This window comes from Haliaeetus leucocephalus, unplaced genomic scaffold (assembly GCF_000737465.1).
Source record: "Haliaeetus leucocephalus isolate CR32 unplaced genomic scaffold, Haliaeetus_leucocephalus-4.0 Scaffold228, whole genome shotgun sequence".
In the NCBI taxonomy this organism is placed as follows: domain Eukaryota; kingdom Metazoa; phylum Chordata; class Aves; order Accipitriformes; family Accipitridae; genus Haliaeetus; species Haliaeetus leucocephalus.
The window spans coordinates 23,679,746-23,707,322 of record NW_010972664.1 but is presented as its reverse complement, the minus strand read 5'-3'; the positions used below and the strand labels follow the sequence as shown (position 1 = coordinate 23,707,322).

The 27,577-nt window shown below is 54.1% G+C and overlaps 4 protein-coding genes across 6 annotated transcripts in view; 1 reads left to right on the top strand and 3 right to left on the bottom strand.

Annotated features, from left to right (window-relative positions):
- USP5 (ubiquitin specific peptidase 5 (isopeptidase T)) overlaps positions 1-479 on the bottom strand; it is a 14,793-nt gene extending 14,314 nt beyond the window's left edge. For both annotated transcript variants that reach the window (XM_010567577.1, XM_010567579.1), the window contains exon 1: positions 334-479. In XM_010567577.1, coding sequence (XP_010565879.1) covers positions 334-441 — 108 coding nt within the window. In that variant the 5' untranslated portion in view covers positions 442-479. The remainder of the gene's footprint in view (positions 1-333) is intronic.
- A 418-nt stretch (positions 480-897) lies between these two features.
- CDCA3 (cell division cycle associated 3) lies at positions 898-3,180 on the top strand. The gene is made up of 5 exons (XM_010567689.1): positions 898-1,002; positions 1,079-1,208; positions 1,287-1,511; positions 2,546-2,667; positions 3,040-3,180. The coding sequence occupies exons 1-5, from the start codon at positions 898-900 to the stop codon at positions 3,178-3,180; spliced, it is 723 nt and encodes a 240-aa protein (XP_010565991.1).
- A 1,659-nt stretch (positions 3,181-4,839) lies between these two features.
- GNB3 (guanine nucleotide binding protein (G protein), beta polypeptide 3) lies at positions 4,840-15,047 on the bottom strand. Of its 2 annotated transcripts, XM_010567574.1 has the most exons (10): positions 14,865-15,047; positions 9,894-9,995; positions 9,310-9,348; positions 9,042-9,148; positions 8,863-8,926; positions 8,584-8,746; positions 8,416-8,482; positions 7,287-7,488; positions 5,912-6,128; positions 4,840-5,069 (listed from the first exon to the last, which is right to left on the bottom strand). In XM_010567574.1, the coding sequence occupies exons 2-10, from the start codon at positions 9,948-9,950 to the stop codon at positions 4,963-4,965; spliced, it is 1,023 nt and encodes a 340-aa protein (XP_010565876.1). In that variant the 5' UTR covers positions 9,951-9,995; positions 14,865-15,047; the 3' UTR covers positions 4,840-4,962. The 2 variants fall into 2 exon arrangements, with proteins under 2 accessions (XP_010565876.1, XP_010565877.1); XM_010567575.1 differs by lacking the exons at positions 9,310-9,348; positions 14,865-15,047 and having other exon boundaries at positions 9,894-9,950.
- A 1,999-nt stretch (positions 15,048-17,046) lies between these two features.
- The window catches only part of LEPREL2 (leprecan-like 2), an 11,336-nt gene continuing 805 nt past the window's right edge, over positions 17,047-27,577 (bottom strand). The window contains exons 2-16 of the mRNA XM_010567688.1: positions 27,342-27,544; positions 26,932-27,084; positions 26,042-26,234; positions 25,783-25,914; positions 24,737-24,870; positions 24,357-24,446; positions 23,958-24,010; positions 23,687-23,745; positions 22,391-22,515; positions 22,171-22,266; positions 21,039-21,189; positions 20,750-20,867; positions 18,244-18,319; positions 17,682-17,822; positions 17,047-17,386 (exon numbers count right to left, since the gene is read on the bottom strand). Coding sequence (XP_010565990.1) covers positions 17,174-17,386; positions 17,682-17,822; positions 18,244-18,319; positions 20,750-20,867; positions 21,039-21,189; positions 22,171-22,266; positions 22,391-22,515; positions 23,687-23,745; positions 23,958-24,010; positions 24,357-24,446; positions 24,737-24,870; positions 25,783-25,914; positions 26,042-26,234; positions 26,932-27,084; positions 27,342-27,544 — 1,937 coding nt within the window. The 3' untranslated portion in view covers positions 17,047-17,173. The remainder of the gene's footprint in view (positions 17,387-17,681; positions 17,823-18,243; positions 18,320-20,749; positions 20,868-21,038; positions 21,190-22,170; positions 22,267-22,390; positions 22,516-23,686; positions 23,746-23,957; positions 24,011-24,356; positions 24,447-24,736; positions 24,871-25,782; positions 25,915-26,041; positions 26,235-26,931; positions 27,085-27,341; positions 27,545-27,577) is intronic.

Genomic DNA, 27,577 nt, shown 5'->3' with positions numbered 1-27,577 from the left:
GGGGGGGCAGCAGCTCTCCAGGCGGCCCGGGCCGGCAACCGAACGGGGCGAGCGACCTGCCCACGCCCGCTCCGTCCCCAGAACTACAGCCCCCATCGCCCCGCGGCCGGCAGGAGCGCGTCGCGGGGCACGCCGGTCTCTGTAGTCCCGGAGGACCCGGCGTTCCGCCCGGCCGCCGGCCGCTCCCGGTTACCGGGGAACCACAAATCCCATCGCGCCCCGCGAAAGCGGCGGCCGCCCGGCCCCCCGCCCCGCCGGGAGGGTGGGCTGGGAGCGGGCCGGAGCCGGGGGCAGCCCGGCGAAGCGGACGGGCCGGCCGCGGGGAGCGCTTACCGGCGTGTCAAAGGAAAAGGCGCACTCGTCCTTGTGGACCCGGTCGCCGGCCTTGGGCACCCGGATGGACGGCAACACCGAGAGCAGCGCCTCGCTCAGCTCCGCCATGACAGCGGCTCACTGCTGCGCCGCCCACGGCCCCACCCTAACCAATCAGGGCCCAGCGTGGTCAGGCGGGCTCTGGCCAATCCCGCGCCTCACGGGCGAGGCTGAGGGACGGGACGGGCGGCACCGCCCGGCCGGTTGGCCCAATCGCAGCCATCCTTCTGCCGTCGCGGGTGGGGCTGGGGGGGAGGTACCGGGCTCCTCGGCCAATAGGGGCGGGGAGCTCCCCGGAGATTGACAGCGGGCCGGCGGCGGGCGAGGCGGGACGTTGCCGGGCGGAGACTGCGGAGCCGCCGGGCGGCCCCAGCGGGAGATGGGGGGCGTGGCGTGGCGTGGCGTGGCGGGTCCCTCCTCCGCGCAGAGGGCCAATGGGACGGCGCCTCCCGAGGCGCGGGAAATTTGAATCGCGGCGGCCGGTGGGGCGGGGCAGGGCGGCGCAGCAGCGCAGTACCTGCCGCCATGGGGGTCTCCGGTAGCGCCCCGGTCGCCCCCCACAACAAGCACCTGGCGCACGTCAGCGACCCCCGCTCCCCCAGCGCCGGCATCTTCCGCACCCCCATCGAGGTAGGCGCCCTCCCACCCGCCTCCCCCCGCGGCGGACCCCGGCCCGCCGCCCCTACACGCCTAGCTCTCTCCGCAGGTGGTGAGTTCCCCGGCGGGCAGCCCTCAGCCCGGTGCCGCCGAACCGGTGGCGGGGAGCAGGCAGGCCCAGGACCCGCGGTCGCCCACGCCCGGTGTCTCCCACACGCCCAGGAGAGCGGTGTCGAGTGGTGAGTGAGGCCGCCCCGGGTGGGTTGGGTGGGCTGCCCGGTGGCTCACCCCGTCCTCCCTCCGTCCCTCCCCGGCAGAGAGCCTGGACCGCCTGGTGAGGCAGCTCAACGAGGCCTTCGGGGCCGAGGCCGCGGCCCAGGAGCCCGGACCGGCCAGTCCCGACGAGGAGCCGGTGGTGGAAGAACCGGCCCGGCGGAGCTCCCCGCCCGCCGCCGCCCCGGGGGAAGAAGCGGAGAGGCCGCCCTCTCCCAGCGCAGCCCCGGCTCGGCCAGGCCGCCTTGCCGGGCCTGGCGTCTCCTCGGGTAAGTGGTCGGTGGGGGGGTCCCACGGGTAAAGCTCCGTGTGCCTGGGGAGCGTCACGGTCCGTGGGACGAGCATGTCAACACCCTCCGGGGCGTGGGCCTTCTCCTGGCTCCCGTCCTCACGGAGACCTTGTCCGTTCCCCCCCTCCCCGGTTTGGCTGTCCCCCGTCACCTCGGACAGCCTGGCCCTGGGGGTCTGCAGCTGGCAGACCAGAGCGGCCCCCTTTGGGAACTGTTCTTTTATCGAACTGGTTTCTTGCCAGGAGTTGAAAAACCATGTTTTCAATCGGTAGTCAAAATCGAGAGGTAAATATGCTTCTCTGAGAGGTGAATGTCATCTCTTCCACTCTCTGAGACGGGCTTGTAATCCTGGAGGCCTGTTCAGCAGGACCTTGGAGTTTCTTCTTGGGAAGAGCTGGGGAGCAAGGGGGGGAGCACATCTAAGTGCTATGGCTGAGCGGTGCTGAGAGGCTTTAATTTAATATAGACTGTGCCTCAGAAAACTCTGCTGAGCATGTCTCTGATGAGGACAGGCTGGGAGCTGGGACTGTTCGGCCTGGAGAAGAGAAGGCTCAGGGGGATCTTACTAATAAGTATAAATACCTGAAGGGAGGGTATAAGGGAGAGCCAGGCTCTTCTCAGTGGTGCCCAGTGATGGCACCAGAGGCGATAGACACAAACTGGACTGTAGGAAGCTCCATCTGACCATGAGGAAACACTTTTTTCACTGTGAGGATGACAAAGCACTGGAGCAGGTTTGCCCAGGGAGGTTACAGAGTTTCTATTCTTGGAGATATTCAAAAGCCATCTGGACATGGTCCTGGGCAACCAGCTCTAGGTGGCCATACTGGAGCAGGGGGCCCAGAGCTCCCTTCCAACCTCAACTTTTCTGTGATCCCTTTATCTGGAAGTCCTTGGGTAATAGCCTTTGCTGTTCAGTCAAGCAAGCTAGATGATAAAGGCCAGGTGGCATTTAAAACCCAGGACCCTTTAGCCTTGTCGTGACACACTGACGTGTTTCCTTCTGTCACTAGGGAGCAAGCCTGTAAGACGCAAGACCAATAACAAAATCATGACAACATCTGGTGGAACTGGCCGCTCTCCCCTCAGCATCCTACAAGATGATAACTCCCCCAGTGCTCCTGCCCCTCGCCAGGTAAACCTTAATGAGCCATACTGTGGGAGGGAGAATGGGCTGAAAAAAACACAAATCCTTCAGTTTCTTTATTTTGTAGGCCCCCAGTTTGGAACTGGTGGTTTCGTAAGTGTTTTTCTGTGGGTCAGTCTTGTCCCTAGAGGCCTCCAAGTCTTGTTCAATGTCTGTATCTTTGGCCTTACCATGATATTGCCCACTTCAGTGCATCCTTTCTCTTTAGGCCGTAGAAAGAATTCCATCACTCTTGGGCATTGTCACAAGAGAGCCAAAGCTGAAGGGTCTGCAAATGGGCTATGCGTTCTACTGAGAATAAACTAACCCTCAATTAACTTGTGTTTTATGCTGTATGCTTGGTATTTTTTGTTTCTCTAGGGTAAGAGGCATGCGTTGGGAGAGAACCTTGGGGAGAAGAAGGAAGTGACGGTGGATCTGAGCAGGAGCCTCAAATCTGGGAACTGTGCTTGGAGAGACTTGAACAAAGAGAACCAACGGTGTCCTTTTGTGGAGAACTAGAGATTTCCCTTTCCAGGATCTTGCTGTAATTTACTTCTATGTTTTGAGAGTCTTCTAGGAGCGAGAAACCCTGCCATAGACTGAAACTCGACTTGTTGCTCTTCTTACCTATCCCTGATGGGGAAAAGGGAAAGAGCACACACTCTCTCTCCTAGTTTTGCATGTCTTATGTACAGTACAGACTTTAGCTCTTCTGTTGTATATTATCTGTATTGACTTACTGTAGAGTTTTTATCTGTAGCAAATAAATTTGCATTAAATTTTTGCTGACTTTATGTCCTGATAGGACACTAGGAGCCCCCTGCTTGCCTGGTGCAATGTTTTCTTTGGGGACAAGGACTCAGGAACAAACAGTTCAGCCTTCCATTAGGCCTAAAACTCAGCTCTGTCCACTGCCTGTAACATGCCACCACAGAGCTGTGCTGAGAAGGCTCTGACCTATAGAATGGGCTGGGAAGCTGCAGCTCTGTGCAGGAGAGTATTTAGTGTCACTTCTGGTGTTCTGCTGTGCCTACACTGACCTGAAGCTAATGTATACAAAGGACAGTAGCCTGTTGCAAGGGTCTGGCGTGAGGGTGAGATCCAAAATAGGATGAGATGGCATTGCGCATTAACATCTTGACCTTCTGTTGATAAGTCACTACACCTTGTTGACCTTCAACTCTCCCGAGCAGAGCCTTGGGACCCCAGCATGTTGCTAGGAGCCAACGACTGGAATAGGGGCTGAGTATAATGGTTGTGTCCTGTAATTGAGCTCAAATTGCCAAAGTTTGCAAGTATGCATTTTCAGCTTGCTATCCCCACTTTAGGGCAGCAAGCCTCTGGACTAACAGCCTCTTCTCAGCTACGACATAGGTAGGAACACCCTCCCCTGGGGACCCTGAGGTAGAGCAAGGCCTGCAGGTAAGAAGTTCTCTGGATGGGATCAGCTGGCAGTATTCAGGGAAGGAGAGTTTGCAGTAGCTCATTGCAATGCTGGAAAGAACACAGCCTGCAGTGCTTATGTGAGCTTTATTTGCCTGGGCTATGAAGATCTATAACAGACTTGAAAACAGGGGTTGGTGGCTACTGGTTAGACGGGGTCACCACACGATGCAGGAGTGAGGCAAAAAGAGAAGGAACAGCAAGAAGCAGACAATAAATAAGAATAAATATAATATTCCCTGGTATTCTGGCAGGTCTGAGGGCTACCTTTCCCCCATTTATGCATAGATAAGACTTGAGCTATGTCTTCCCCAATGGAAAATGAACCCAATTTACACTAGCTTTTTTGTTTGAGGTTGCATGATAGAAATCTCAAATCCAGTACGCCTCTGAGGCTGTCTGCAGGGATATAGGACAGCTGCACAGGGAAGCTAGGTAGAGTCAAATCGGGGACAGAGCTTAGTCTGGAACAGAAGTGTTGGATAAGGGGTCCTCTGAAGGGTAGGTGTCAACACGGGTAGAGGCGTTCGAAGGAAGACACAGGGTGTCTGCACTGTACTGTAAAGTCCTGAGACATGGTGAACGGTGTTTTGGAAGTCTTCAAGCCCGCACGAGGCTGGAAGCTGCTGGGCCTGTTTAGAGATGGAGAGAAGGGCCAGTGTGTGTGCTCCTGCTCCCCAGCTCCCCCTGCTCCCCTTCCCCTTTCACTCTGGGAGACCCCTACAAGTGACCTGTGTCTAGAGACAAGCGGGAGTGGTAGGTAGGCGTTTCTGTTGTGCTCAGCTGACGATGCTGTTTTTGCGTGGGCTCGGGCTGCGGGCCGTGCTTCCACTGCTCTCTCCCTCTCTGCTGCCGTCCTCAGTTCCAAACCTTGAGGAAGCTGTCCCAGGAGCCGGTGGCAACGGCCATGCCGTCTGCTGTCACCCCCAGGCAGCTCACTCTGTTGTCATGGCCAGAAAGGATTCCTATGGGGGGAAAGAAGAGAGGTCAGGAAAAGAAGCGGGGTCTGGAAGAGACGAAGGGGTTGACCACGCTGAGGACACGCATCGTAGGCTGCGTACCTACACCCCTGTGTATCGCGCTGTCTGTTCCTGCACAACGTGTTACAATTGGTACGTGGCTAATAAGAACAAACATGCAGGAGGACATTTGTGTGTGGCATATGACCAGCACGCACGGGACTGGCCAAAGAACAATGTTCTCGGGAAGGTCTGGCTAGCTGAACCCTCGTACAACTGCTTTCACCCTGGAGCAATGGTTGGACTAAGAAAGGATGGTGTCCTTGATAAAACTGAGAAATAGTAACTCCGTTGGTGGGCTGCGTTATACGTTTTGAGAGGCTAGGGGCCTCATCAGAAAGAAAAAAATGGCACTTGGGTGTATTCTGTGTATGAGCATCACAGAGTATCCAAAGATGATGGATGGAAGCCCAGGTCGATATTCAGCTTGGCGCCTGGCCACCAGGTGACACTGTGAGTAGCTGGGACTGGCAAATGGCAGAGGCTAGGAGAAAGTAGGAAATACTACTGGTGCTTGTGAGCAGTTTTAGCTAATAGGAACCTTAATGCTCTTTCCCCCCTTGAAACAATGTTGTTTAAAGGCTTGACTTCCTTAACATTAAAAACAATAGTTCTGCACAAAAGAGTTGTACTAGTTATGGTGTGCTCCTTAAGTGCGAGGAAGCTTGGTTGGGTTTCAGTCAGTATAGGATGTATCCCTTTTAGAAAAAACAAAGGCCTTTTCTTTGCCTTGGTAGGGACAGATGACCTTGCAGGGAATGAAAGAGGGACCTCCAGGAGCCACTCACCCACACGCTCTGCTTTCAGGGAGTCCCAGATGTTGCAGTTGAAGTCATCATATCCAGCAAGCAAGAGGCGCCCACTGCGGGAGAAGGCGACTGATGTGATTCCGCAGATGATGCTCTCATGAGAGTACACGATGAGCTCCTGGTCTGCCCGGAGGTCAAAGAGTCGGCAGGTGGCATCATCTGAGCCGGTGCAGATGGCTTCACCGTTGGGGAAGAACTGAGGAAGGCACACACCAGATTTTAATCAGGCTGTGCCTCAACTCTTCGCCTCCCTGCTAACCACCAGGAAGCCACGGAGGTTGGAAATCCCGGTGGGACGACACTGGATCATACAAGTTCAGTCTGCTGGAGGGGGAGACTGATGCTTCTCCTAAGACCTAGTAAACCCCTTCCCACCTCAAGAAAGCCAATGACCTAGGGGCCAGAGCTATTGCAAGACGTCCCAGTGCTTGAGGAAGGATTATTGTCTCTTTAACTCCAGCTGTTAGTTTGGGGCTTGACAAGTGTCCACCCGTTATCCCCCAGATGGGGTCTGGCACGATTCAGAGCTACAAGAGCCTTCCTCTGTCTGATCCTCATGCCCCAACCTTCTCATGCACACTCCTTTTCTGCGTCCTTGCTCTGAGGAGCAAAAAAGAGCTCCTCAGGAGCAGGTATGGCAGAAAACCATACGGCTGGCAGGGTAACCATGGGACAGGTGAGAAAAGCTGCACTAATTGAGGTCAGTGAAGGGTGGTTCAAGCTGCAGACATTGCAGGGAGCTGCCAGACTCATTTGGTTAGCCGCACAGGATTAAACTGACATATTTCTTGCCCTGCCACCTCTAGGTCTCTGGTTTGAACCCTTGCCTCTGAGGGGGATACTTGCCCCAAAATGACTGTGCTGCCTCCTGTGAAAACCTCATCTTCAGAAGACCTCCCTCTGATCCCAAGTTCCCACCTCTGCTGTCTGGAGCTGACCAAGACCCTCAGCTGAGTTAGGTATTCCTGCTGCCCCACTTATGCCTTGCGCCAAGGCTCCTGGAACATGCCCGAACCATGGTTCCCAACAGCTCCTATATGAGCAAAGCTGCACCAGCACCTGTGCAAGGGCGCTGAGCTCTACAGACCACGGTGTGCTGGCTGAGTCCAAGCAGTGCTTTGAGTCAGACCTAGATGCTTCGGTGCACCGGTGCCTGGGAAGAGCCAGCCCCCAAACTTCAGTGAACTCTGGCCTTTCCTGCATCAGACTGGATCATGGGGCCAAGGTCTCCTGAGACCATGTTCCCCACAGGACCGTGACAGCTTCTTTCATCCTTGTCCCCAGACCCCGTTTCAGAGCTGGTCCACCCTCCGTTTCCCTTGCCCCCCCACCACTGTGCAGACAGCATACATACGCAGATGGCGTTGATATCGGACTCGTGCCCTGAGAAGGTCTGACGGCAGGTGCCCTCCCGCACGTCCCACAGTTTGGCAGTAGCATCGCAAGCCCCAGAGATGAAGAGTTTGAAGTCTGGGGAGACGGCCAAGCTCATACAGTCTCCGGTGTGACCCAGGAACACGGTCTTCTGCTGCCCTGTCTCAATGTCCCAGAGCGCGCTGCAATAGAGAGAACTTCTCAGAGCCAACCCAGGCAGAACAAATCTATAGCTGGGCTGAAGAGCTGTTGCACTTGCAAACAAACGAGGGAAGCCATGGGCCTGGCTACAGCGTGAGAAAATGGCTGAGAGTGTCGCTGGATACAACAGGAGATACCTTCACAGCTATTGCTGGTCATACCTTTGCCAAAGCAGAGTTAGACTAAGGCTGGGGACGTGTGAGGTTTGACCGAATTCCCATAACTGCAACAGTCGAAGGGAATACTGAGAGGAGGTGAGAGGGACTCACAGGCAAACAGCTGGAAAAGGTCTGCTGTATCCACGCTTGTAGGATGCACGGGCCATGGTCACTGGGATCCCACATTACAGCCAGGCAAACAAGCCCCGTGTAACCTTGACTGATCTTTTATGGAAATACCTCATCCGGACTCATCCTCCGTCAAGAGGTTCTTCCAAAGCAGGTGTTGGGATGGGGTGGGGTGAATAAAGACTCAGCTCTGCTTAGAGTCACAGCACAGTGAGACCTGAGAGCCAGGAACCGAAGGATCCAGGCACTGGCTTTGCAGGTGTCCCTTGCACAGTTGGCAAGACTTGAGAAGTGGAGCACGTATGCGGACTCCACATATATTTACAATGTTTTCTGTCCTGGAGTAAATGACACCGTGCTTTGTGAGAGCTGACAACATGGTCTCTACTGCTTCACCAACAGACCTGCATCTTGACCTGACGTCAATTGGGAAAAGAAGAACCTGTTCTGCCAAGGGAGGAAGAACAGATCCGGCTTCCTAAGGTGCTCTGTGTGGCCTCCCCATGTAGGAGCAATTTGTCCTTAGGACCGCTGCAGAGCAAAAGGACTGCACTTGCCGCTGTGTGCTGTGCCTCAAAAAGCCGGAGGTCACGTCACTGGGATGCAGGAGGTAACACTCACCATGTGGTATCTCCAGAGCTAGTCACAATATTGTTGTCATCAAGAAATCGGCAGCAGGAGAGGTAACCTGGGAAGTGGGAACAAGCAAACATGAGAAACGGGGCAGGGCTGGAAGAGTGAGGTTTGGAAGCAGAGGGCACGCAGGCTGCCGGCGGGCAGCACACACACCTGTATGGGCTGAGAGCTCCCTGCTCACTTTGACGTTGCCTTCACGAGTCTTGAGGTTGTAGATGGAGCACATGTTGTCAAGGCCCCCACAGGCCACAAAATTGCCTGAGGGGGCATAGGCACAGGTCATGACCCAGGAGGAACGCAAAGGGATGGCGTGAACCTGGGAAGACAAGAAACCTTGTCGGGACTTTGGCAGCAGAGCGAGCAGGGCAAGGGCACTAGCTCCGAGGGGACCCCCTCCAGCATCCCGGTTTGCTGCAGCCATCTGGCTCCTACCTTGTTGGTTGTATATGTGTCCCACACAATCAGTTTCCCATCTTGTGAGGCACTGACCAGAAGTCTGTGAGAGAGGAACAAGATCACGTTAGTAGCTCTCTTCCCATCGGAGCCGTCTTGCCCTTCACACCCACGTGCTGCCCTGCACCCAGCGGGTCAGCGGCATCTCTCTCTCTCACTTGGAGTCCGTGGACCAGTGCATGGCGTAGATCTTGGCCAGGTGCCCACGCAGGGTCCTTCGGGTCCGCATCTGGATGCGGCCAACAACCTCCATTCCAGACACAATCTGAGGGAAGAGTGGTGGGGAGGAGAGAAAGAATTAAGCTTGGGCTGGCGGGAGCTTTACTGCTCTCTTCATCTCTGCCTCCTAACTTTGCTTCCCGAACAAAGAGATGGAGTGGTGCTAGCTGACACCCCCCCACCGGCCCAGCCAGCCTTGTCCCTTACCTGAGCAAGCGTTGTGTCTGCACAGGCTTTCCGGGCATCCTGGAGAAGAGACAAGAGCAGATGAGACAGAAAAAAAGCCGTGTGTTGAAGGCAATGGCAAGTGAAATTCAGGGGCATAGCCTGGGGGCTGCTAGAAGCAGGAACAGGGGCTGCTGTGTTTGGATTTTGGCCAACACAGGGGGATCCTGGTCTGTGACTAGGGCACCTGGGCACCAGTCAAACATCAGGAAGGTGAGCCAAAAGCTGCTCAGCATCTGGTTCCCCATGCTACACCTTCTCCATGGATGCTCCCACCTGCCTCCCAGACAGAGGAGGTCCTGGGGACACGCTACTTCTCTTTGGGCCCCCTGCAGACACAGTGCTGGTGGCCACTTGCTTCTCACCAGGGTAGTGTCCCATCTTCTCTCCCCCCCCACGCTATGAAGATCCCCATTAGCACTCCAAGGGCTGTGCAGAACCGCAGTGGGCTCCAAGGGTGTAGGTGGAAAAAGCTCAGCCCCGAGTTGTAGCTCAGGAGGAGAACTTGGACACAGGGGGAAGGGTAGACACTCGCTCAGCAGTTTTGTGACTGTTGCCAGCATTACCGCAATCTGCTTCTTCAGCTGCTCAGCCTCCTGCTTCATCTGCTCAATTTCCCCCATCTTTCTGACCTAGGGGTGGCTCCTCCACGCGGGGCAGCCTTGGTTCTGGGGAGACAAATCAAAGGAGAGAGGTGTGAGTAGAAAGGGCACTGACTGCTCAGTTATGCAAATGTAAGCATCTCTGATAAAGGCTTAGCAACCATTTCTTGGCTCAATGCTTGGTAGTGTTGTGCTGTATCTGGTCAAAGCCCTTAGTGTTTGGGAAGATTGTACCCAGCCTCACCAAAAGTTCATTTGGTCCTGTAGCCTGCTTACATGTACACTGGGAAGCTGAAGACCTCCAGAGCCTCTTGCTGAGGTTTCATGGCATATGCATGACATCCTATAGTCTGGAATATCCCTTGGGTCAGCTGTCCCAGCTATGTCCCCTCCCAACTTCTTATGCCCCCCGCCAGCCTCCTCGCTGGTGGGGTGGTGTAAGAAGGAGAAAAGCCCTTGGCTCTGGGTAAGCACTGCTCAGCAGTAACGAAAACCTCCCTAGGTTGTCAGCAGTGTTTTCAGCACAAATCCAAAACATAGACCCATACCAGCTACTAGGAAGAAAATTAACTCTATCCCAGCCAAAGCCAGCACATCTGGCCACACTGGCCCCCTCACCTCTTTATTTTTAACCTCTCCATTCCAAGCCCTACAAGTCCTGGGCCCTCTTCATCAGCTTCTCCCTGTCCATGGCCAAGCTGTCCATCTCAGCTCCAGGAGGAGGAAACTTCATAGGGGGAGCCCGGTGGCTGTTTCCCATCATTTGTCCTAGGCAAAGGATCACCAGGCAGTGCCCACCAGCTCTTTGACCACCAAAGAAATCTGAGGGCTGTTGAGGTGCTCTGCCAGGGTTCCCTTCCATTTCCCCATAAAAAAAAAAAAAAAAAAAAAAAAAAAAGTGGATGCCTAGGGAAGGATCTAAGAATAACAAAAGCAGATAGTGGTATTTCTCTGACTTTCCTAGCCCCAGCTTTTCATTGACGTCCAAAGCTAGAGGCAGCATTACTGTATGCAGGTCCTTGATGAACTTTTCTTCTATGCATTTGTCCACACGATTTTTGTGCCCATGTCAAAGTTTTGCATCCTCAGTACCCCATGGTGATGACTTCCACAGCTTAGTGGCAGGCTCTGCAAAGAAGTTCCTGGTTCTGTTACTCCCCAATGGCACTAGTTCCACTCGGTGGTCCCTAGCTTTTGAGTTGGAAGAATCAGCAAATAACTGATTTCTATTCACCTCAGCATCACTTGATATTTTATAGATCTTTGTCATAGCCATCCCTTTTCCGGACTGCAGAGCACACTCAGTTATTCCTCCCATGTAAGCCATTACATCCTATTACCTCTGTTGTTCTCTAAGCCCTTTTCAGTTGTTTACAGAGTATAGATGATAGGTTTTTGCAGAGAGAGCAATGAACCAGAACGGTAATCCATATTCAAGATACAGGTGCGCCATATGATTATACAGCATCTCTCTTTTGTTCTCTCTTTCTCATTACATGCACTTAAAACTTCACCAGTGATTCTAGCATTTCCCAGTCTTGTAGACAAATCTGGTCTTTATCGCTTTGATCTTTCTCCTGGGTAGATGTGAGCGTCCAGAAATGCTCCAGGTGTTCTCCATCATTAGAACCAGCGCTTTGCCCGAAGGCCAAGAAATGCTCCAGCAGCGTCTGCAGAATTTCTCTTTCTAGTTCCTGTGGGTCACATCACCTCCACCCCCCTCTGGCCTGTTGCCTGAAGCCTCATTTCTTCCAGCCAACGGGGCTTTGGGTCCTTCCATGCCAGGCTGCCCTCCTGCTGTGGGAGAGCACGTGCAGATAACTCCTGAGCTCACCTTTCCTCACTGCTTCGTACAGCTCTTCGAGTTTCCCTCCAGAATCCCTTCCCCTGAACATCTCTGTGGCTTTCCTTCGATCTTCCAGGCAGGGTGAGTTTCTGCTTGGTCAGTGACTCCTGATGCATGGTGTAAGTGTAGGAAAACCAGGGAGATACAGGTTTTCCCCAGCTCCCAGGAGGCTTGAACTTACCCCAGACGGAGGCTATGCTTTGCAGAGCAAGACTTGTACGTGCTGTCTGTGAGCCTGAACGGAGCCACAGCACTGCTGCCTCTTCCCTTCTCCCTGCCCATGCGCTGGACGTGGCTGCTGGTCCCAGCACACGGTGACGGAGCAGGAGAGGAGCCCGGGGCACGTGCCACAGAGGTGGCCTGGGGCTGCCAGCCTCAGCTACGCTGAAGGATGGGGACAGACCAGCACCTGAGCTGGACCCTTTCCACTTTTTTTTTTTCTTCTCTTGTTTTGACAGAAGAGCGATGAGGGGGTTCTTCCCAGCAAGGATGCATAGCTGCAGCTGGTGGAGTGCCGCTGGCCACGAAAGCATGCTTCTCCGCTGGGAAGGGGCTGGGCACCCCGCACCATCTCTCGGCTAACCGACAGACTGGAGAGATGCCGAGGAAGGCCTTGCAGCTTTCAGTAGGAGGCTGCACATCCTCCTTATCTTGTGGCATTTACCCCTCAGCTTCCATGTACAGTCAAGCTGCGGAGACTGCGCCCAACCCTGGTCGCTGCCTACCAGCACACCAAGTGGCAAATCTGAACTTCCAGCCACCCTGCGGAGACCAGCCCTACCCTTGTGGTCCACACCTTCCCCTTTCTCAGTGATCCCTGGGACTGATCCTACCTCCCGTCCATCAGCCCTAAGCGTTGGATCGCCTTTTCCTGCTGGGCCACCTCTTTCCTCTGACATTCTCCTTCCAGTGTCCTCTGCTTGGTCCCCAAACTCTCCAGGCTGTTGTTTCACACACCCTTGGCCATCTGAGACCATCGTCCATCCACCTGCCCTAATCTGTCTTTGTGGACTTCTGGTTTTGCCCACCCAGACCTGCACAGAGATGGGACCCTTGTTCTCTCTTCCTTGCAATTTCTGCCCAGGTGAAGCTGGCTGCACGTCCTCCTCATTACCCATCGGATCCCCAGTCTTCCTTGCATCTCTCCTGCTTTTTTACCGTTCTTTTCCCTTCCCTGGGTGTTTCTTTCTCAACTCTGGCACAAGCATGGGAGTGCCAGTTCACAGGCACCTGCTCTGTGAAGTTGCACAACCAGATGAGGGGCTTTTGGAGCCGGTAGGCAGATCAAAGGGCAGGCAGACGATGTCGAGGATGGATAAAAAGGGCTAAATATAGAGAAGGTGCAGCTCAGGTTCAGGATTCTGTCCGAACCTTTAAATCCCTTTGAGGGAACACTCTAAATGAAGTTGGGAATTGTTCTCAGCCTCAGAAGGACAAGAAGCCACAGATGAGCGATAATAATAGCTCCAGCTTTGCCTGTTGCCTCCACCCGTTGCGTCCCAGTGCGATTTGTGGAGAGTGAGTTACCTGGTCCCCAGCGAAGCGCAGCTGCCTCCCAGGAGGCCCACGGCGTGTGTGCAAAAGAGCAGCTCGTCATGGTCGTGTAAATTTAGGACGGGAAATAGGGGAACCAAAATGGGGGAAGAACAGAGGAAAGGGGAATGGAGTTTGGAGTCTGGCCAGGGCATGTTCCTGCTGTGGATGCACGTTTCTTGTGGATCCACGGATCAGCTCATGGTACCTGCCCAGCTTGGTTTTAATGGGAAAGGCTTCTAAATGGTGCACACTCAGTGCTTTCTGGAAGTAAGGGCTCTTTCAGGTGGATGCTAAGCAGTAGAGGAAACAAAGACTTTAGGTACCTTGGGAAAAGCAATTCATCACGACCAGCCCAGCACTGCAAAGAGCTACTGATGGGAGGACCTTGGCACCAGCACCGGTCCAGATCTGCGCCTCCTACAAGCATCACCGTGGAGCACGGCACAGCCAGAGAGAGCCTGGGCATAGCCGGTTCACGCCAGCCCTCTTCCGAGCTCTGCCTCGGCTGTGCTCATCCACTTCACAGTTCTCGGCTTTTCTTCCATTTCTTCTGCTCCCCAACGTGACAGTTCTTTCCCTTCCTGCCTTTTCTGACAAACCTGCCGGAGGTTCCTGCTGTAGCACTCCTGTCTGTGGGCAACCGGACCCACGCTGAGCCCTCGGCTCTCTGCTCGTAGCAGACCAAATACCTCCACTGTGGTGCGAGGCTGGGGGGGGTCTGGCATCATCCGCCTTCTGCTTTTTGCTGCCACACCATGACTTTTCAGGGCAGCGGCTATGTCCCTCGCACCCCAGGGGCTGTCCGACCGAGCCACCTGCATCACTCCCCTGTGGGGATCGCGGTGCAAGTGATGGGTGGGAAGGCAGGGGAGGTGAACCTTATTTCCTATCCTCCGGGTAGCTTCCCCACACTGGGGAGGGAGGGAGCGGTCCCTCCGTGGGATGCTGGGAGAGGGCTGGAAATAGAAAAGGGAAAGGTGCAGGAAGGAGGACTGAGCATTAACAGGCAGCATCCCTGGGTCTCTGTGTAATCCCTGGCTGGCCTCGCATGCTCGCCCTGGTGACCCTGGGCTCCTTGCAGAGCCGGATACAGAGATGATCCCCCTCTCCTGTGATGGAGATCAAAGGCCAGGGTAAAATTACCCTGCTCTGCTACTCGATTTCTGAGGGCTCCTTCTCCATCCAGAAAAGCAGCCAGCTGCAAAGCGGTGTGCACATGGGTGCACTGGGAGTGCCGGACTGTGTATGGGTAGTGAGTGCCAGGTCCCTCAAGGGAGGTGTAACCCTCCCGTTCCAGTCTGGAAACTGGTGAGGTTTACCTGCCAAGGGGAGAACAAGCAACCCCATCCCAGCACAAAGCCCCTCATCATTGTACGGACATCTCGTCGCTAACCCCAATTCCTTCCCTGCCATGATTTTCCCCTCCCACATCCTCTGATGGGCTCAGCCCTCGTACAAAGACTTCCCCACAGAATCATGCCAAGAAACTCAGGTTCCCAAATACCGGGCTCACCAAGGTGACCTCAAGCATCACAACAAGGCAGCATCCTTACCGGGATCTGCAGAGCGAGGTGGGTTGCGGTCTCCCCTGGATGGGACCCTCACAGCCTGCCTCCCCTGCTGAGAACGGCTCCCCGCTGGCCAGAAGCCCCTTGTCCCTGTGCGGTCTCCAGTCAATCCTGCCCGGCGTCAACCCGGCGAGTCCCTTGCTCCCTCTCTGCTCCTCAGCCTCTCCCAGGACTGATCTCCCCATGGGGAGCTGGAGGGTTGTGGACGGGAGGGGTTGGGGGGAGGGCTGATTCCAGGAGCAGCGTCAGGCAAATTAAATCAGACACCAGAGACTTGGGGAAATCGGATTGGGACGTAATGCAAAGCAGGTGGATGGGGAGGGGTGAAAAGAGACAGTAGCACACTGCTCCTGAAGGGAAAGAAACCATCACAGGCAGATTTGACTCCCTCTGTTTATATCAGCAACAAACCAATAAAGCGAAGATTAGCCAGAACAGGGTAGGATTATCAGCCACTGGGGCAGGGCTTGCTGCACCTCACAGTCCACGGGAATTGCTGTTTTCCCGGGGACAGCGTGCCACTGGTGTCCTGGGCAGGGCGGGAAGAGGGATGGAGCCACCCACGGTGGCCCTGCCAAGGGAAAACCCACGGCAGGGCTGGGGTCACCACCCCCCCGGGCAGCAAACTGGGCTCCGCATGGGGAAAACAGAACTGGGCACAGGGGCCAGGGGCGGCAAAAGATTTGGTGGCGTGCCTTTTGGCAGCCACTTTAGTGGGATGCTGCGAGGGGATTATCTTGGCCTCAATCTCTTTTAATCTCTCCCGCGGCTTTGGCCCAAGCCCGAGATAAATACCTTTTAACGGATCTCATCTGACGTCAGGAGGCCATCAGTCTAATCACCCAAGCCACCTTTGGGCAAAGCAAGCCAGAGATGCGGACACTGGCCCCTTGCCCCCCAACATGTCCTCGTCGAGCAGGATCCATCCAGCACCCCCACATAAATCATCCGGACGGAGGTGTGAGTGCTAGGATGTGACGGACCTCCTGCCAAGGAACCTGAAATGCATGCACCAAATTGTCTTTTTCCTGTGACCCTGGGGAAGACAGGAGGCGAAAAGGGTTGCCGATGCAGGTTTCCTAAGCTTGTGTGTTAGGGAAGTGCTGGGATTCAGACTGAGGAAAGACTGCCCTTCCCGTGGAGTGGGGCCCTGTGCCACCAGCGGCGAGGGGATCACCCACCAACCTACTACACGACTGGCCCTGGCCCTACAGATTTCTTCCACCTGAACTCTAGCTGGGGTCTCCATGCACAACTCCCATCAAGGGCCGAGTACATCATGACCACAGATTGGTCTCTGGCTCTAATGCTTCCCAGGAAAAGGGTCAATGCTCTTTTTGATACTCCATATCCACCCCATTCAATTCCTGTTGGGCTACAATATAATCCCATCTCGGGACACTAATCCCCTGGCCAGTGACAGCAGATTGTCTTTACATCAGGGTGGAAAATGATAAACAAAATATTTCTTCTGCTTTCGGGGGCATTTTGGTGCATGGATGGGGAAAACAACAACAACAACAACAACAACAACAACAAAATAAGAGAGAAGAGAGGTGTTGCTGCAGGGAAACGTGAGCATACAGTGGTTTTTCTTAAAGGCACTCCCCACCCTCTCTAGGGGTTAGTTATGGCAGAGCTGACTTTCTCTCTTGCTCTCCCTTCTTAGAAGTAGCTGGCATCTGGGCAAATATTTTGTTTTCTTTCACTGAGGGCTCAATCTCCTTCCATCATTTGTTAATTAAATTTCCATCAGCAGTGAGCACGCATGTCTCCCTCCTGATGTACAGACTCAAGCTCCCACCAACATCTGTGTCCAGCATTTTGTTTTTATTCCATATATTCACAGTCCCTCACCTTCCCTCTCTCAGACCAGTTGCGAGGTTCTGGAGTTTGCAGGTGCCTAGGAAATTCAGAGGCTTCTGTTTTGAGTTCCTGAATGTGAGACAGCCCTCGCTGAAAGACCCCAGGCTCCTCTTCCCCTGCTCAGATTTGGCCCTGGCTGACTGAGAAGCTGGCACTGAGGGGACTGGGGCGAGGAGACCCTACCTTCTTACTTCTGAGCGACACGAACACGTTGGCAGTGAAGAAAGTCCTGGTGTCACTGACTTTAATACTCTGTCCCCGCTCCCATTTTTCAGCTGCTGGGACGTCACAGAGAAGAAAGCTGCATCCCTCCCCATCACTACGGCTCTAGCATGCTAATACACTGCTCCAGGACTCCGTGGTCCCGGTGCTACCGCGACCTGCCCGGCCATGGTGCGTGCCAGTCCTGCCCCCGGGGCCCCGCGTACTCAGAACTCGTCCCTGACCCGCAGCCCCTTGGGGTGCTGTGTCCTGTCCGAGCCAGGCTTTTGCCTGCGGCTCGTGGCCCTGGCTCCGCTGTTGGGAAGGGGAGGCTCTGAGGAAGATCTGCCGCTGCGATCGGTCCCCTGACGTTCTTCTCCGTCAGGCCGGTCCTGCTCCACAGCCCTCTGCTCCATCAGCTCCTCTGCCTTCACCCGTTCCTGCAGCCATGGAGACAGAGATGACGTGAGCCCCTCACTGCTACGGTCTTGGCTCTGCTTGCAGGGGCTGACAAGACACTTCTCGTCTTTGCCACGTCCATCCCACCCTCCCAGAGCCCATTCTCTCTTGCAGGACCCACCGCAGGCCGGCCCCTCCACCAGGCACCTCGTCAGAGGATGACCCCCAGCTGCTGCACTGCTCCCTGCCCCATGGGACAGCCCACACGCCGTTCCTCGGTGGGATTTGATCTACCTCGGAGGTACTTATATCCATTTCTCCAGCATCGTCCTTTACCTGCTCGGCATGTTCCTGGGAGTGCGTGTACCAGAGAGCAATGGCGCAGCGCCTTCCGCGGCTCACTGCCCACACGCCGTGGGGGTTCTCCTTGCCAGAGCTGAAGGCTACTAGCCTTCCACACTTAGGATGCACTTCGGCCTGCCAGGAGAGAGAGAAGAGACAATGAAGCCAACAGCCCCCTGCCCTGGGGTACACGGTCCTCCTACAGAGGTCACGCTGCCGCTGGGAACGTGGCACAGCAGAGAGCTGCTAGGCATCCACTGCCAGTCTATGAGCAAGGCAGACCTTGGAGAGGGACAGAGAGAGAGAATCAAAGGGACAACACAGGTCATGGACACCCACAGACTGGAAAAGCCTGGAACATCTCAGCTAGGAAGGAGTTAACCTCTCCTCTGTCTGAGATTTGCCTCAATTTGCCTTTAGCTGCCCCTATTTGAATCTGCCACAGCACTAGATTGGTTTTGGGGTGGTGGGATCCAATAACCAACTAGTTCCCACCCGCCCAGACTAAGTCTCACCCTCAGTCCTCTCTCCATCTTTTGGCCAGTCGCAGACTTACTGTGACAGTCACAGTGTCCATTTCGGTGAAGAAAAGGCCCCCACCTTGGAAGTCATCATTGAGGTAGAGAATGCCACTGTGGACAAAAAGAAAGAAGACGTATGGATGGTGAAGCTCATTTCTCCCAGGTGCTTCCCCACGCCTCTTGTCACAGGAGGCTGTGCATACCACAGGCTCAAAAAGCGAGTAGACCAGTAACAGGAGAATCCATTTGGGGGTGTTAAATACAGCAGTGCCCAGCTCAGGGAAGTCCCCAAGCTGCAAGCCACCGGAGGCTGGGAGAGTATGCCAGGGAGTTAGCTCTACGCGCTTGTCCCGTTTTGTTTTGGTTTATTTTTAATCCTTGCAGCATGCATCTGTGGCACCGTTGTGACAATGCCCTGGGCTAGACAGACCTTGGTTCTGACCTGGCATGACGCTGTTTATGCTTTAAGATTGGGAATAATCCAAAGCCTGCAAGAGGAGACTGATCAGCAAAGAAAGCCATGTCTTAAGAGTCAAGGAATTTCAGGGTAACATAAGAATGTTCAAAAAGAGGCTTGGCGCATGCAGAAAAGAAAAATTAAAACAAGAATTTTCTTTACTAACGTTAGCCAAAAGGAGAAGTAGTGAGGCCACTGTTCAATGCAAGTGAGACCACAGTCAACTAGGTGAAAGAATGGACCACAAACTACTTGAGTTCTTCTTGGTATTCAATTAAGCTGATTGATAGAAAACATCAGAAGAACAAGAAAGGCTCATTAACAGGACTGGGAGAATGAAACAGAAATCAACATTGTGGCTGCTGAAGCAAAACATTAAGGACATAAGGACTGTTGTGAGAGGATTACCAACCCTGAAACCTGGGAGGTTACAGCTCTTCTCCCATGGGGTTTTAATAAGACTGTGAAGTCAGGGTGGTAACACGACCAGAAAAAAGCAAGGATCGCTGTCACACGCACAAAGGAGCAGGAGGGTAGGGATAATGGCTGAAGCATAAACAGGCCTGTTAGCCTGACCTGAACAGTCTGCAGGGCTTTAGACTCCATTTCTGAGGAGAAGGGTAACTGAAGGACAAGAGGTAAATGGAAAATGGTCTTAAAATGTAGCATGGGGGTACTAAAAGCAGATTGGGCTAGCCACACAATCTTTGACAAAACAGTTGATTTCGCAGGGAAAGCCAACACGCTCAATCTCAGCAGTTCGGACTCTGGTAGAAGTACTCAGAATGGTGTCACTAGAGAAATTACTAGTGAACACAGAGAAGGAGAAGAAGTGCACGTGAACAGCACACACTGACTAGCGCAGCACTGGCACCGAAAGGAGTACTGTTCGCCTGGAGGAGGATCACTGGGGCTCTGGGACCCCTGGGCGCAATCCTGTTCAATAGTATCATTAATGAACGTGGCACAAATACACAGAAGAGATCTAGGAAGTCTGGAGCACAGGGACCTCTTTCAAAAGGACACTGCGAGTTGGTTGGTCCATCACAATTCCCTCTGCAAGAGAACAGGAATACTGGAAATAGCTCAGTGGCACAGATCCCAGGAAGATATTTTAACATAGATTCAAGTCGAAGTCAGAGAAGCCCACTACCCAGGGAGGAGTGAGGTGACAGGACAGCTTTCCCACAGGAGGGACAGAGCTCTAACCAGTTACATGACAGACCCTGGTAACTTTACAATCTGACTATGCCAACTCAACACCTGTATTTGGAAGGGAAACGGACTCAATGATACCGGAATTCCCTCTAAGCCCCACATCCTTACAACAGGCTGCTCAGAGAGGATTTCTGCTCTGGCTACAGCTACTACTCAAAGAAAAGGCAGATTAGATTTCTGGATGCCCAGGGATGGGATGGTAAATAGGAGGAATCAACTGTAGTGAACTGACCTCATCTGGCTGCAGTGTGCAACAATTGTCGCCACCTTTAAAATATATTTCAGGTTCTTTCACAGAAGAGTAACAAAACCTGCCACAGGCTGGAAAAAAAACCTCTCACATGAAATGGAAAAACCCAACACAAAGTATTGGCAGTGAATCTTGAGAGAGGTGAACGGAGAGAATAGTCAACAAAGTCTACTGACTGCTCAAAGAAAGGAAATCCAAGGAGCCTGGTTCTCCCTCTCCTCTAATGCATGGAAGACTGTGAAAGACAGAACTTGATTAGAAGAAACAGACTGTCATAAAGGCTGGCAGTGGACTGTAGTACTGTGGTAGACCCACAAGACAACAATTTGATATCACGGTTCTAGTCCGTGCAGCCTCCCACCCTTGTTCTGCTCTCCGTTAATGCTGGCTGGGAGGAGGGAGAAAGGGCAGATCTTCTTCCCAGCCCAAGGAAGGTGTTCCACACCTCGCTGTGAAGCCTCCAATGGAGCCTCCTGCCTGACGCTATACTCCTGGCTGGCTTTGAGCCAACAATCCATCACCTTGTTTCTATAAGCTGAGCTCATCCTCTCTTGGGGCCAGGGAGATATTCTGATCTCCACATGATCTAATGCAGGTCCCCTTCTTCTCCTCTTACCTGTAGTCCCTGTACACGTAGGCAGGTGGTTCTCTCCAGCACTCTTGCCCCTCAGGATCCAAGAGACAATTATCAGCATGGACAGGATGACTAAGATCCATGCGACCTTCCTGTTCCTCTGAAAAGGGAAGTTACGGAAAAGAGTATGGGCATTTTCAGTTGCAAGAAAGAATACGGCAGAGAGAAAGGGGCACAGTGGGAGCAAAGGGAAGAGAGTCTCCTTAGAGCACATAGCTGGGACTGAAGAGACTCCAGAAGACAGGGCTTAACAGGGCGAAAGATTCTTTACCGTCTACGGCTGTGCGGCACACAAGGTGTGTGAACGAGAAATGGAGTTTCTTTCCAGGAGTGAAATAGGACTCTATGATTTTCCGTGATTTCTCACTGGCCTGCAGAAGCAATTTGGTGTCTCTCCAGTCCACGTCCCCATTCTGGGCCAGCTACAAGTGAAAAACAAGCCTGTTAGAATACTTACATACAAAGACACTCTAAGAAATGATCCACGTACACAGTACAGAAGAAGAGACCCGTGTAAAGTCCTGTGGTCACGCATGTAAGAAAATAACATGTCTTCTCATGTAATTATAAGTACACCTGTACAGCACAGCAATGCCTTCCTTCTACTCAGCACATGAAGCCACATCTGGAATGCAGCATCATTTTGGGGTGCCCCAGTACACAAGGGACACTAGCACACTGGAGTGAGTCTTCAGCAAAGGGTCTTAAGATGGCAGGGGTGTTGGAGCACATGACTTAGAAAGAGGCTGAAAGAGCTGGGTTTCTTCAGCCTAGAGAGAGAAGGTCAAAGGAGGATCTAACTAGTCTCCTGTCACTTACAAGGGGGTTATAGAGAAGATGGGCACAGTTTCTTCTCAGAGGGACACACTGAAAAGACAAGAAGCAACAGGCAAAAGCTGCAGCAAGGGAAATTTTGGCTAGGTATAAAGAGAAATTTAATGCTCCTGAGAGCGGTACACCACTGAAACAGGTGCCCAGAGAGGCTGGGGAATCTCCACCCTTGGAGATGTTCAGGACTGGCCTGTGTAAAGCCTTGAGGGATCTCATCTAGCTTTGGGATTAGCCATGCTGTGAGCAGGGGGTCAGACTAGAGATCTCCAGAGGCTCCTTCCACCTTCATTTATTCTCCAATTCTAAGCTGAACATGTCTGTAAGACTACCGCAGAGGGACAATCCCGAAACCCTGTCTCACATGAAGGAAAGCACTTGTCAAGCTCTCCAGGTACAATGTACCTAAACATCATCGTGGAGGAAGAGGGTCAGGGGAGACCGCACGTGTGCTTGTGAAGAAGATAACACACCCACGGCCCCATCCACAGCGCACTTCACAGAGAAAAAACGCTCGGGTGGCAAACACTCTTCCTGGACAATCGAGAAGGCGGCAGACTCACAGAACCACTTACCTGCACGGCCCTCAAAACGGTCAACCCTTCAAACCTTTCGTGTGGGGTGTGAGGCGACCGTCTTGCCCGGTAGCCATCTCCTGCTTCTCCTGCTGCCTGGAATAGAAGGATACAGATGACACGCATTAGGCTGCCATCTCTCCTCCATGGAAACACTAAACCCCTGCCTGCTGAGGAGGCAAGTACACGTACAGGAGCTCCTACAAGACGCAGGCCTCACCTTCGTCAGCCGGAGAAGGTCCTTACACTCAGACTCCGTCAGCACCCTGTCGAACACAACCCTCTGGGTTCCGTTCATCCGTCGGGAATCCATCGTGACAGCGATACCCTCAAAAGGCAAAGGGCCTGTCGAGAAGCAAGCACGGAGAGGCATGAGCAAGCTTTGGAGAAGACGCCCTTGGACACCAACCCCCAGCCTGGATAAGGAAGGGGAGAGACACTATACATTCTCGGAGAAGACAGGACAGTTCCCCAGAAGTGCCCATTCCTCGCAGACCTGGGCCACTCGCACCCCTCACATGCTTCAGGGGAACCAGAGCATCAGCTGGGGAAGCTGGCCTACAGCGAGTGCTTCAGGAGCCAGCAGAAACTTGGGGCTTGCTGGGAGAGCAGCAGGGAGCTGGGGAAAGTTGAGTGCACTGTGGGTCGCAGCAGCAGAACAGGTCCAGCCTACTGCGGTGAGGCTCTGGAGAAAAGAAGCAGGTAAACACCTCCGTCAACCCCCCTTTCGATCACACGTCTTATCCCAGAATCATCTCCAGAGAATCTTTCTACTTTCTTCAGCCCCAAAGAGACGCAATGGGTATTAGTTGGTGATTTGATCTTTTGATCTTTGGCCTTTTTTCCCCCCCGGCTCTGACCTCTGGGTGGTCAGCAATGCCAAAGCACTCAGGGCCTCAGAACGATCTGCTCTCCCGTGTGTCACAGCAGAGAACCACCTGGGGTGACTTCTCGCAAAGACTCCAGGACAGAGCCCTGCAAGAGGCCGTGTGTCCACACATAAGAGAGGACCAGCGAGAACACGGGACTCTGCAGTCTCTAGCATTCAGCCACAAACCATTTGGACTTGTGTTTTTCAGGGAAAGACTTGCCCAAGCCGAATGGTCTGTTTCCAGTTTCCATTTCCCCCCCTCTCTCCTTTGTCCCCTTCAGAAAAATGTCGTTTGAAGTTGGGCTGGTGGAGTTGAACCAGGTTCGGTGTAGACACTCCTGCCACACTGAACAGGGATCTGCATGTCCACAGGCTTGTCGCGTATTCAGGCACCACTGCTCTCAGCTTCTCCAGCCACAGTGCTCTTTGAGTTCCCATCCCAGAGATGTACGCAGTGAGATTTTGCAAGATTACACATGCATCAAAGAGGGAGAAAAGAAACAGTGAGAAGACTTGCTGAGCCATTCGAGTCAGCCTGCATCTATGCTAGCATTCAAATGTCTGAGGATGGAAGAAAAGACAGCACTTAGCCTGGCTAAGCCTGGCTGACTGCATCCAAGTCCTTCTTCAAGCTCTTTTACTCACCTCTCTTCTCCCTCTCTTCCACATCCAGAGTTTCCTGCTTTTGCTTCTCCTGATCCTCTCTCGGGAGCGAGGGAAAAAACAGAGACCAGGGCTGTCAGTACACAGAGCTATGCCTAACCCTCCTCTGCAGTAGCATTTCACACCCTTCCTGTTCCTGCTTTGCCCGTTCCTCAGCAGGTATTACTGTTCCTCGTACCACCTCTGCCAGTCCAACCCCATCCCCTACTTCCAACACTTATATTTCAGTCCTAGTCAACTTGGCCAACCTTACCTGTGTTTCTCCTTTAGGTTTTCAGGAATCAGCTCATCTGGAGTCCAAAGATCCTGTAGGAACAGATGCAGACGGTTCAGTACACAACAAACTTCTCCCACATTGGATCATGTCAAACAGCCAGTTGCTTGTGCTGCTTCTCCAGTGAATACCAGACCAATGGTTCCAGCCTCCTTCTGACAGCAGCCAGACTGGGCTAATGCCTACGGTTACAGCAGCAATTTCAAACTAACTTCAGTCCTGGAGCAACAGAAATGCCTTAAAGATCCACCTCATAAGGACCTGGGGGTCCTTCTCATCAGCATCTCATCCTTTCTGGATCATGTGCCACCAAGGTGAATTCTGGCAACTGTCTCGGTGATATCAGGGCAGGAAAATTAAGATGATACTGTTACTTACAGGGTCGTTAAAAGTTCCTCCTAGATGCTCCACTGCATAATAAATCAGCTTCTTCTCCATCAAAGATCTCTGCACGTAATGTTGAATACTCTAAGGAAGCAAAAAGGCTGTCAAACAACCATCCCACAAAGACAACCCCCATCCCTGTCCTGGGCAGAAACCTGCCCCAACACACTGCTGTGCACTTTGAAAGCCCAGTTCTGTCCTGAAGGGACCCTGCCTGGTACAGACTATAAGTAAATTCAGGCTCCAGCTTCTTCAGTCCTGGGCTTGGCACACATTTGCAGTGAAACACGTTTCCCTCTTTGTGTCCCACACTATGATCCTGTCGTATGGGACAGAGGAGGGCCAAAAAATTACAGACCTGGGGTTGTAACTACCTCTCTGGCTGTGAAAGCTGTGTTCTCTCCCAGTTCTGTGCGATACTCTTTCATTTTCTCCAACATTGGCTCATCCGTGGGATAGAAAAGCAAGTAGGAAGCAGCACATTCAGCAGCCAGTGCCTGGTTCCCAACTTGGGCAAGAACAGAACAGAACAAACAGGTTTGTCTCTGAAAGACTTGCCGTTAGCAGAAAATAGCCCAGCAGCACCCAATGGCCCGGTCGAGATCCAGCAGTAGGAGGCCTTACACCGAGTACACATCAATCCCTGCCTAGTTGGGTCTCTATCCAACGAAAGGCAGAGAACACAGGGAATGAGCCCTGTGAAGAATGGGCAACTTCCAATACTTATTGGGAGCTTGTTCAGAGGAGATGGAGAAAAAAATAAGCATATGTTTGGAAGACAGACAGTCCTACCTCCCTCACCCAACAGACATGATGAGGGGTCTGGAGGCTTCTCTGAGATACGAGTTTTACCAACGGTCTGACAGAGGAGAATAGAGACGGTTGGGTCAGTGTGGGAAGGAGCAGAGGTATCCAAGAGAAGAGCTGAGGGACGTGTGAAAGTGACAGGGTGACAGGATGACCCATGTCACGACAGGCCACCAGTTCAGTGAGGGCAGGCGGGGCTGACTCAGAAGGAACATCACTGCTGAGATGAGATGCAGGCGCATGCTCTAGATAGGAAGCGGGGGCCTGGTCTGGAGCCACGTACTGAAAAGGAGAGTATAAAATACACAGCAGATCGTTGGAGCAAGGACTTGAAACGGAGAACGCTGGGGCAAAGAAGCGGGAACAGCCACACATTACCGAAGCTGCACAAGGAGACTGAAGTGGACCACGAGGGACCTCACCCAAGGCGGCCACAGGCTTGCGCAAGAGAAAAGAGGTTCTGGGAAGAGTTGGGGGGCAGACGAGGTACAGAGAGGTAGAGCTCAGGTCAGCGTGCCGCTTCTCCCCGTGACATGCCGCCCTCCAGGCCCAGAGGCAAAGGGCAAGTTTAGGGGTGCCACAGCATAACCCGCTGGGTTGTGGCTCTGCTCACCTTGATCGTAGGCAAACTGCAGTAAATCAAGATGAGAGGGTATGAAATCTTCCGTGGCAGAAATCCGCCCCGGCTTTGTGGCAATTTCAAGGACGCACTGCTGTCTGCACTTCAAAACCTGAATATAATGGGCTGCAAGAGAGAGGAGCAAGAAAGGCAGTAGCTCACACCTCTTCCAGAGAGGAGCGCTGGGGAATGGGGCACGTCCAGCGTGGGCAGCATGGCCTTCCTACCCAACCCCCTGCGCCTCTAACGCTACCTGCAATGGCTTCGTACAGGCCAGGTTGCATTTCCTCCTCCTCCTCCTCGTCCTCGTCCTCCCAAGGCCCTTCACACAGGGCACGACACTCTTCCAGTGCTGCCAGAGCCTCTGTGAGTGACTCCTCCAGCCTGGCCACAGCCTGCAGGTACTCATCCGCATTGTAGTGCTGCACCCCAGCCTCATATGCTTCCTGCAAGGGACAGATCCAGGTCCCTCATCAGTGTGGGTGTCACCGATGGATGCCCCGAGTCGCTCGCAGGGTAGTGCTGACATCTAGGGGCCTGCCTGATCATGCACAGCCCACCACGCAGTGACAGCAAATCTCATGGACTTCGGCCAAATATTCTTCTCCAAGGCCCCGCAGCCTGCCATAATTGCCACCGGAAAGTCTCCGTGTCACACTTGCAATGGTTTGTCCTCACCCCGGAGAGAAGGCTTTGGGGAGACTTTCTTGCAGCCTTTCAAACAGAAAGGGGGCTTATAAGAAAGACTGAGCGAGACTTTTGACCAAGGCCTGTGGTGACAGGACAAGGAGTAACGGTTTTAAACTGAAAGAGGGTAGACTTAGATTGAGGATAAGGAAAGACATTTGTTATGACGAGAGTGGTGAGACACTGGAGCAGGTTGTCGAGAGAAGCTGGGGATGCCCCATCACTGGAAGCGTTCAAAGCCAGGCTGGACGGGGCTCTGAGCGGCCTGATGCAGCGAAAGAGGTCCCTGCCCATGGTAGAGGGGCTCGATGACCTCTAAAGGTCCCCTCCAGCCTGAGGCGTTCTATGTACGGGAGCCCTGCCTCAGGCCCTTGCGCGGGAACAGATGAGGGTCCCAGACTGGTCCCCAGGAGGGGATAAGAGCTGCGGACGCCCGGCTCCGCGTCGAACCCTCACCCAGTGCGGCGTGGCCTCCAGGTCCCTGAAGTTGTCCGACTTCACCCCAGACATGCGCCGGTACTTCTCTATGTCCTCCCGCATTTGGAGGTGCTGGGGGTTAGCGACGAAGAAGGTGTGAGCGGCGGACACGGCCCGGTCCAGCTTCTTCAGCTGCGGAGTAAGAGCCGGCACACCCCCGTCACGCAACTCCTGCGGGTCCCCCCTTCTTCTTCAGGCCCCCCCCTCGCCCCAGCACTCGCCCACCAGGCGCCCGTGTCCCCGGCCGGCCCTCGCCCACCGCCTCCTCGGCCGGCCGGTGGTCCCCCAAGGCGAGGGACGGCTGAAGCCCCCCGGAGCCTGCCCGGGGCGGGTGCCATCCCTCCCTCCGCCCCTCCCTCCGTCCCGGGGGCCCCCTCGCGGGTCCCCACCTGGAAGAAGGCCACTTGCAGGTAGTTGTAGGGCTCCCTCTGCTCGAAGTCCCGGCGGACGGCGCGGCTGGCGCGGTGAGCCGAAGGCGCGACGCCCAGCCGCAGCCCCAGGCAATGCTGCAGGCAGTCGGCTCGCTGCAGCACCCGCCCGAAGAGGGCGGCTTCCCAGGGCCCGGCCGCCCCCGGCCCGCCGAGGAAAGCCGCTTCCCGGCGGCAGGCGGTGCGGCAGGCGCGGC

What these genes read in the sequence shown, in the direction of transcription:
- GNB3 (XM_010567574.1), bottom strand. Translation starts at nt 9,950, where the DNA reads ATGGGGGAAATTGAGCAGATGAAGCAGGAGGCTGAGCAGCTGAAGAAG. An exon ending in AGCTGAAGAAGCAGATTGCG is followed by an intron (nt 9,349 to 9,893) that starts GTAATGCTGGCA and finishes TCTCTTCTCCAG; the next exon opens with GATGCCCGGAAAGCCTGTGC. An exon ending in GGAGCTCTCAGCCCATACAG is followed by an intron (nt 8,483 to 8,583) that starts GTGTGTGTGCTG and finishes CCCACTTCCCAG; the next exon opens with GTTACCTCTCCTGCTGCCGA.
- CDCA3 (XM_010567689.1), top strand. Translation starts at nt 898, where the DNA reads ATGGGGGTCTCCGGTAGCGCCCCGGTCGCCCCCCACAACAAGCACCTG. An exon ending in CAGGAGAGCGGTGTCGAGTG is followed by an intron (nt 1,209 to 1,286) that starts GTGAGTGAGGCC and finishes CCTCCCCGGCAG; the next exon opens with AGAGCCTGGACCGCCTGGTG. An exon ending in GTGCTCCTGCCCCTCGCCAG is followed by an intron (nt 2,668 to 3,039) that starts GTAAACCTTAAT and finishes TTGTTTCTCTAG; the next exon opens with GGTAAGAGGCATGCGTTGGG.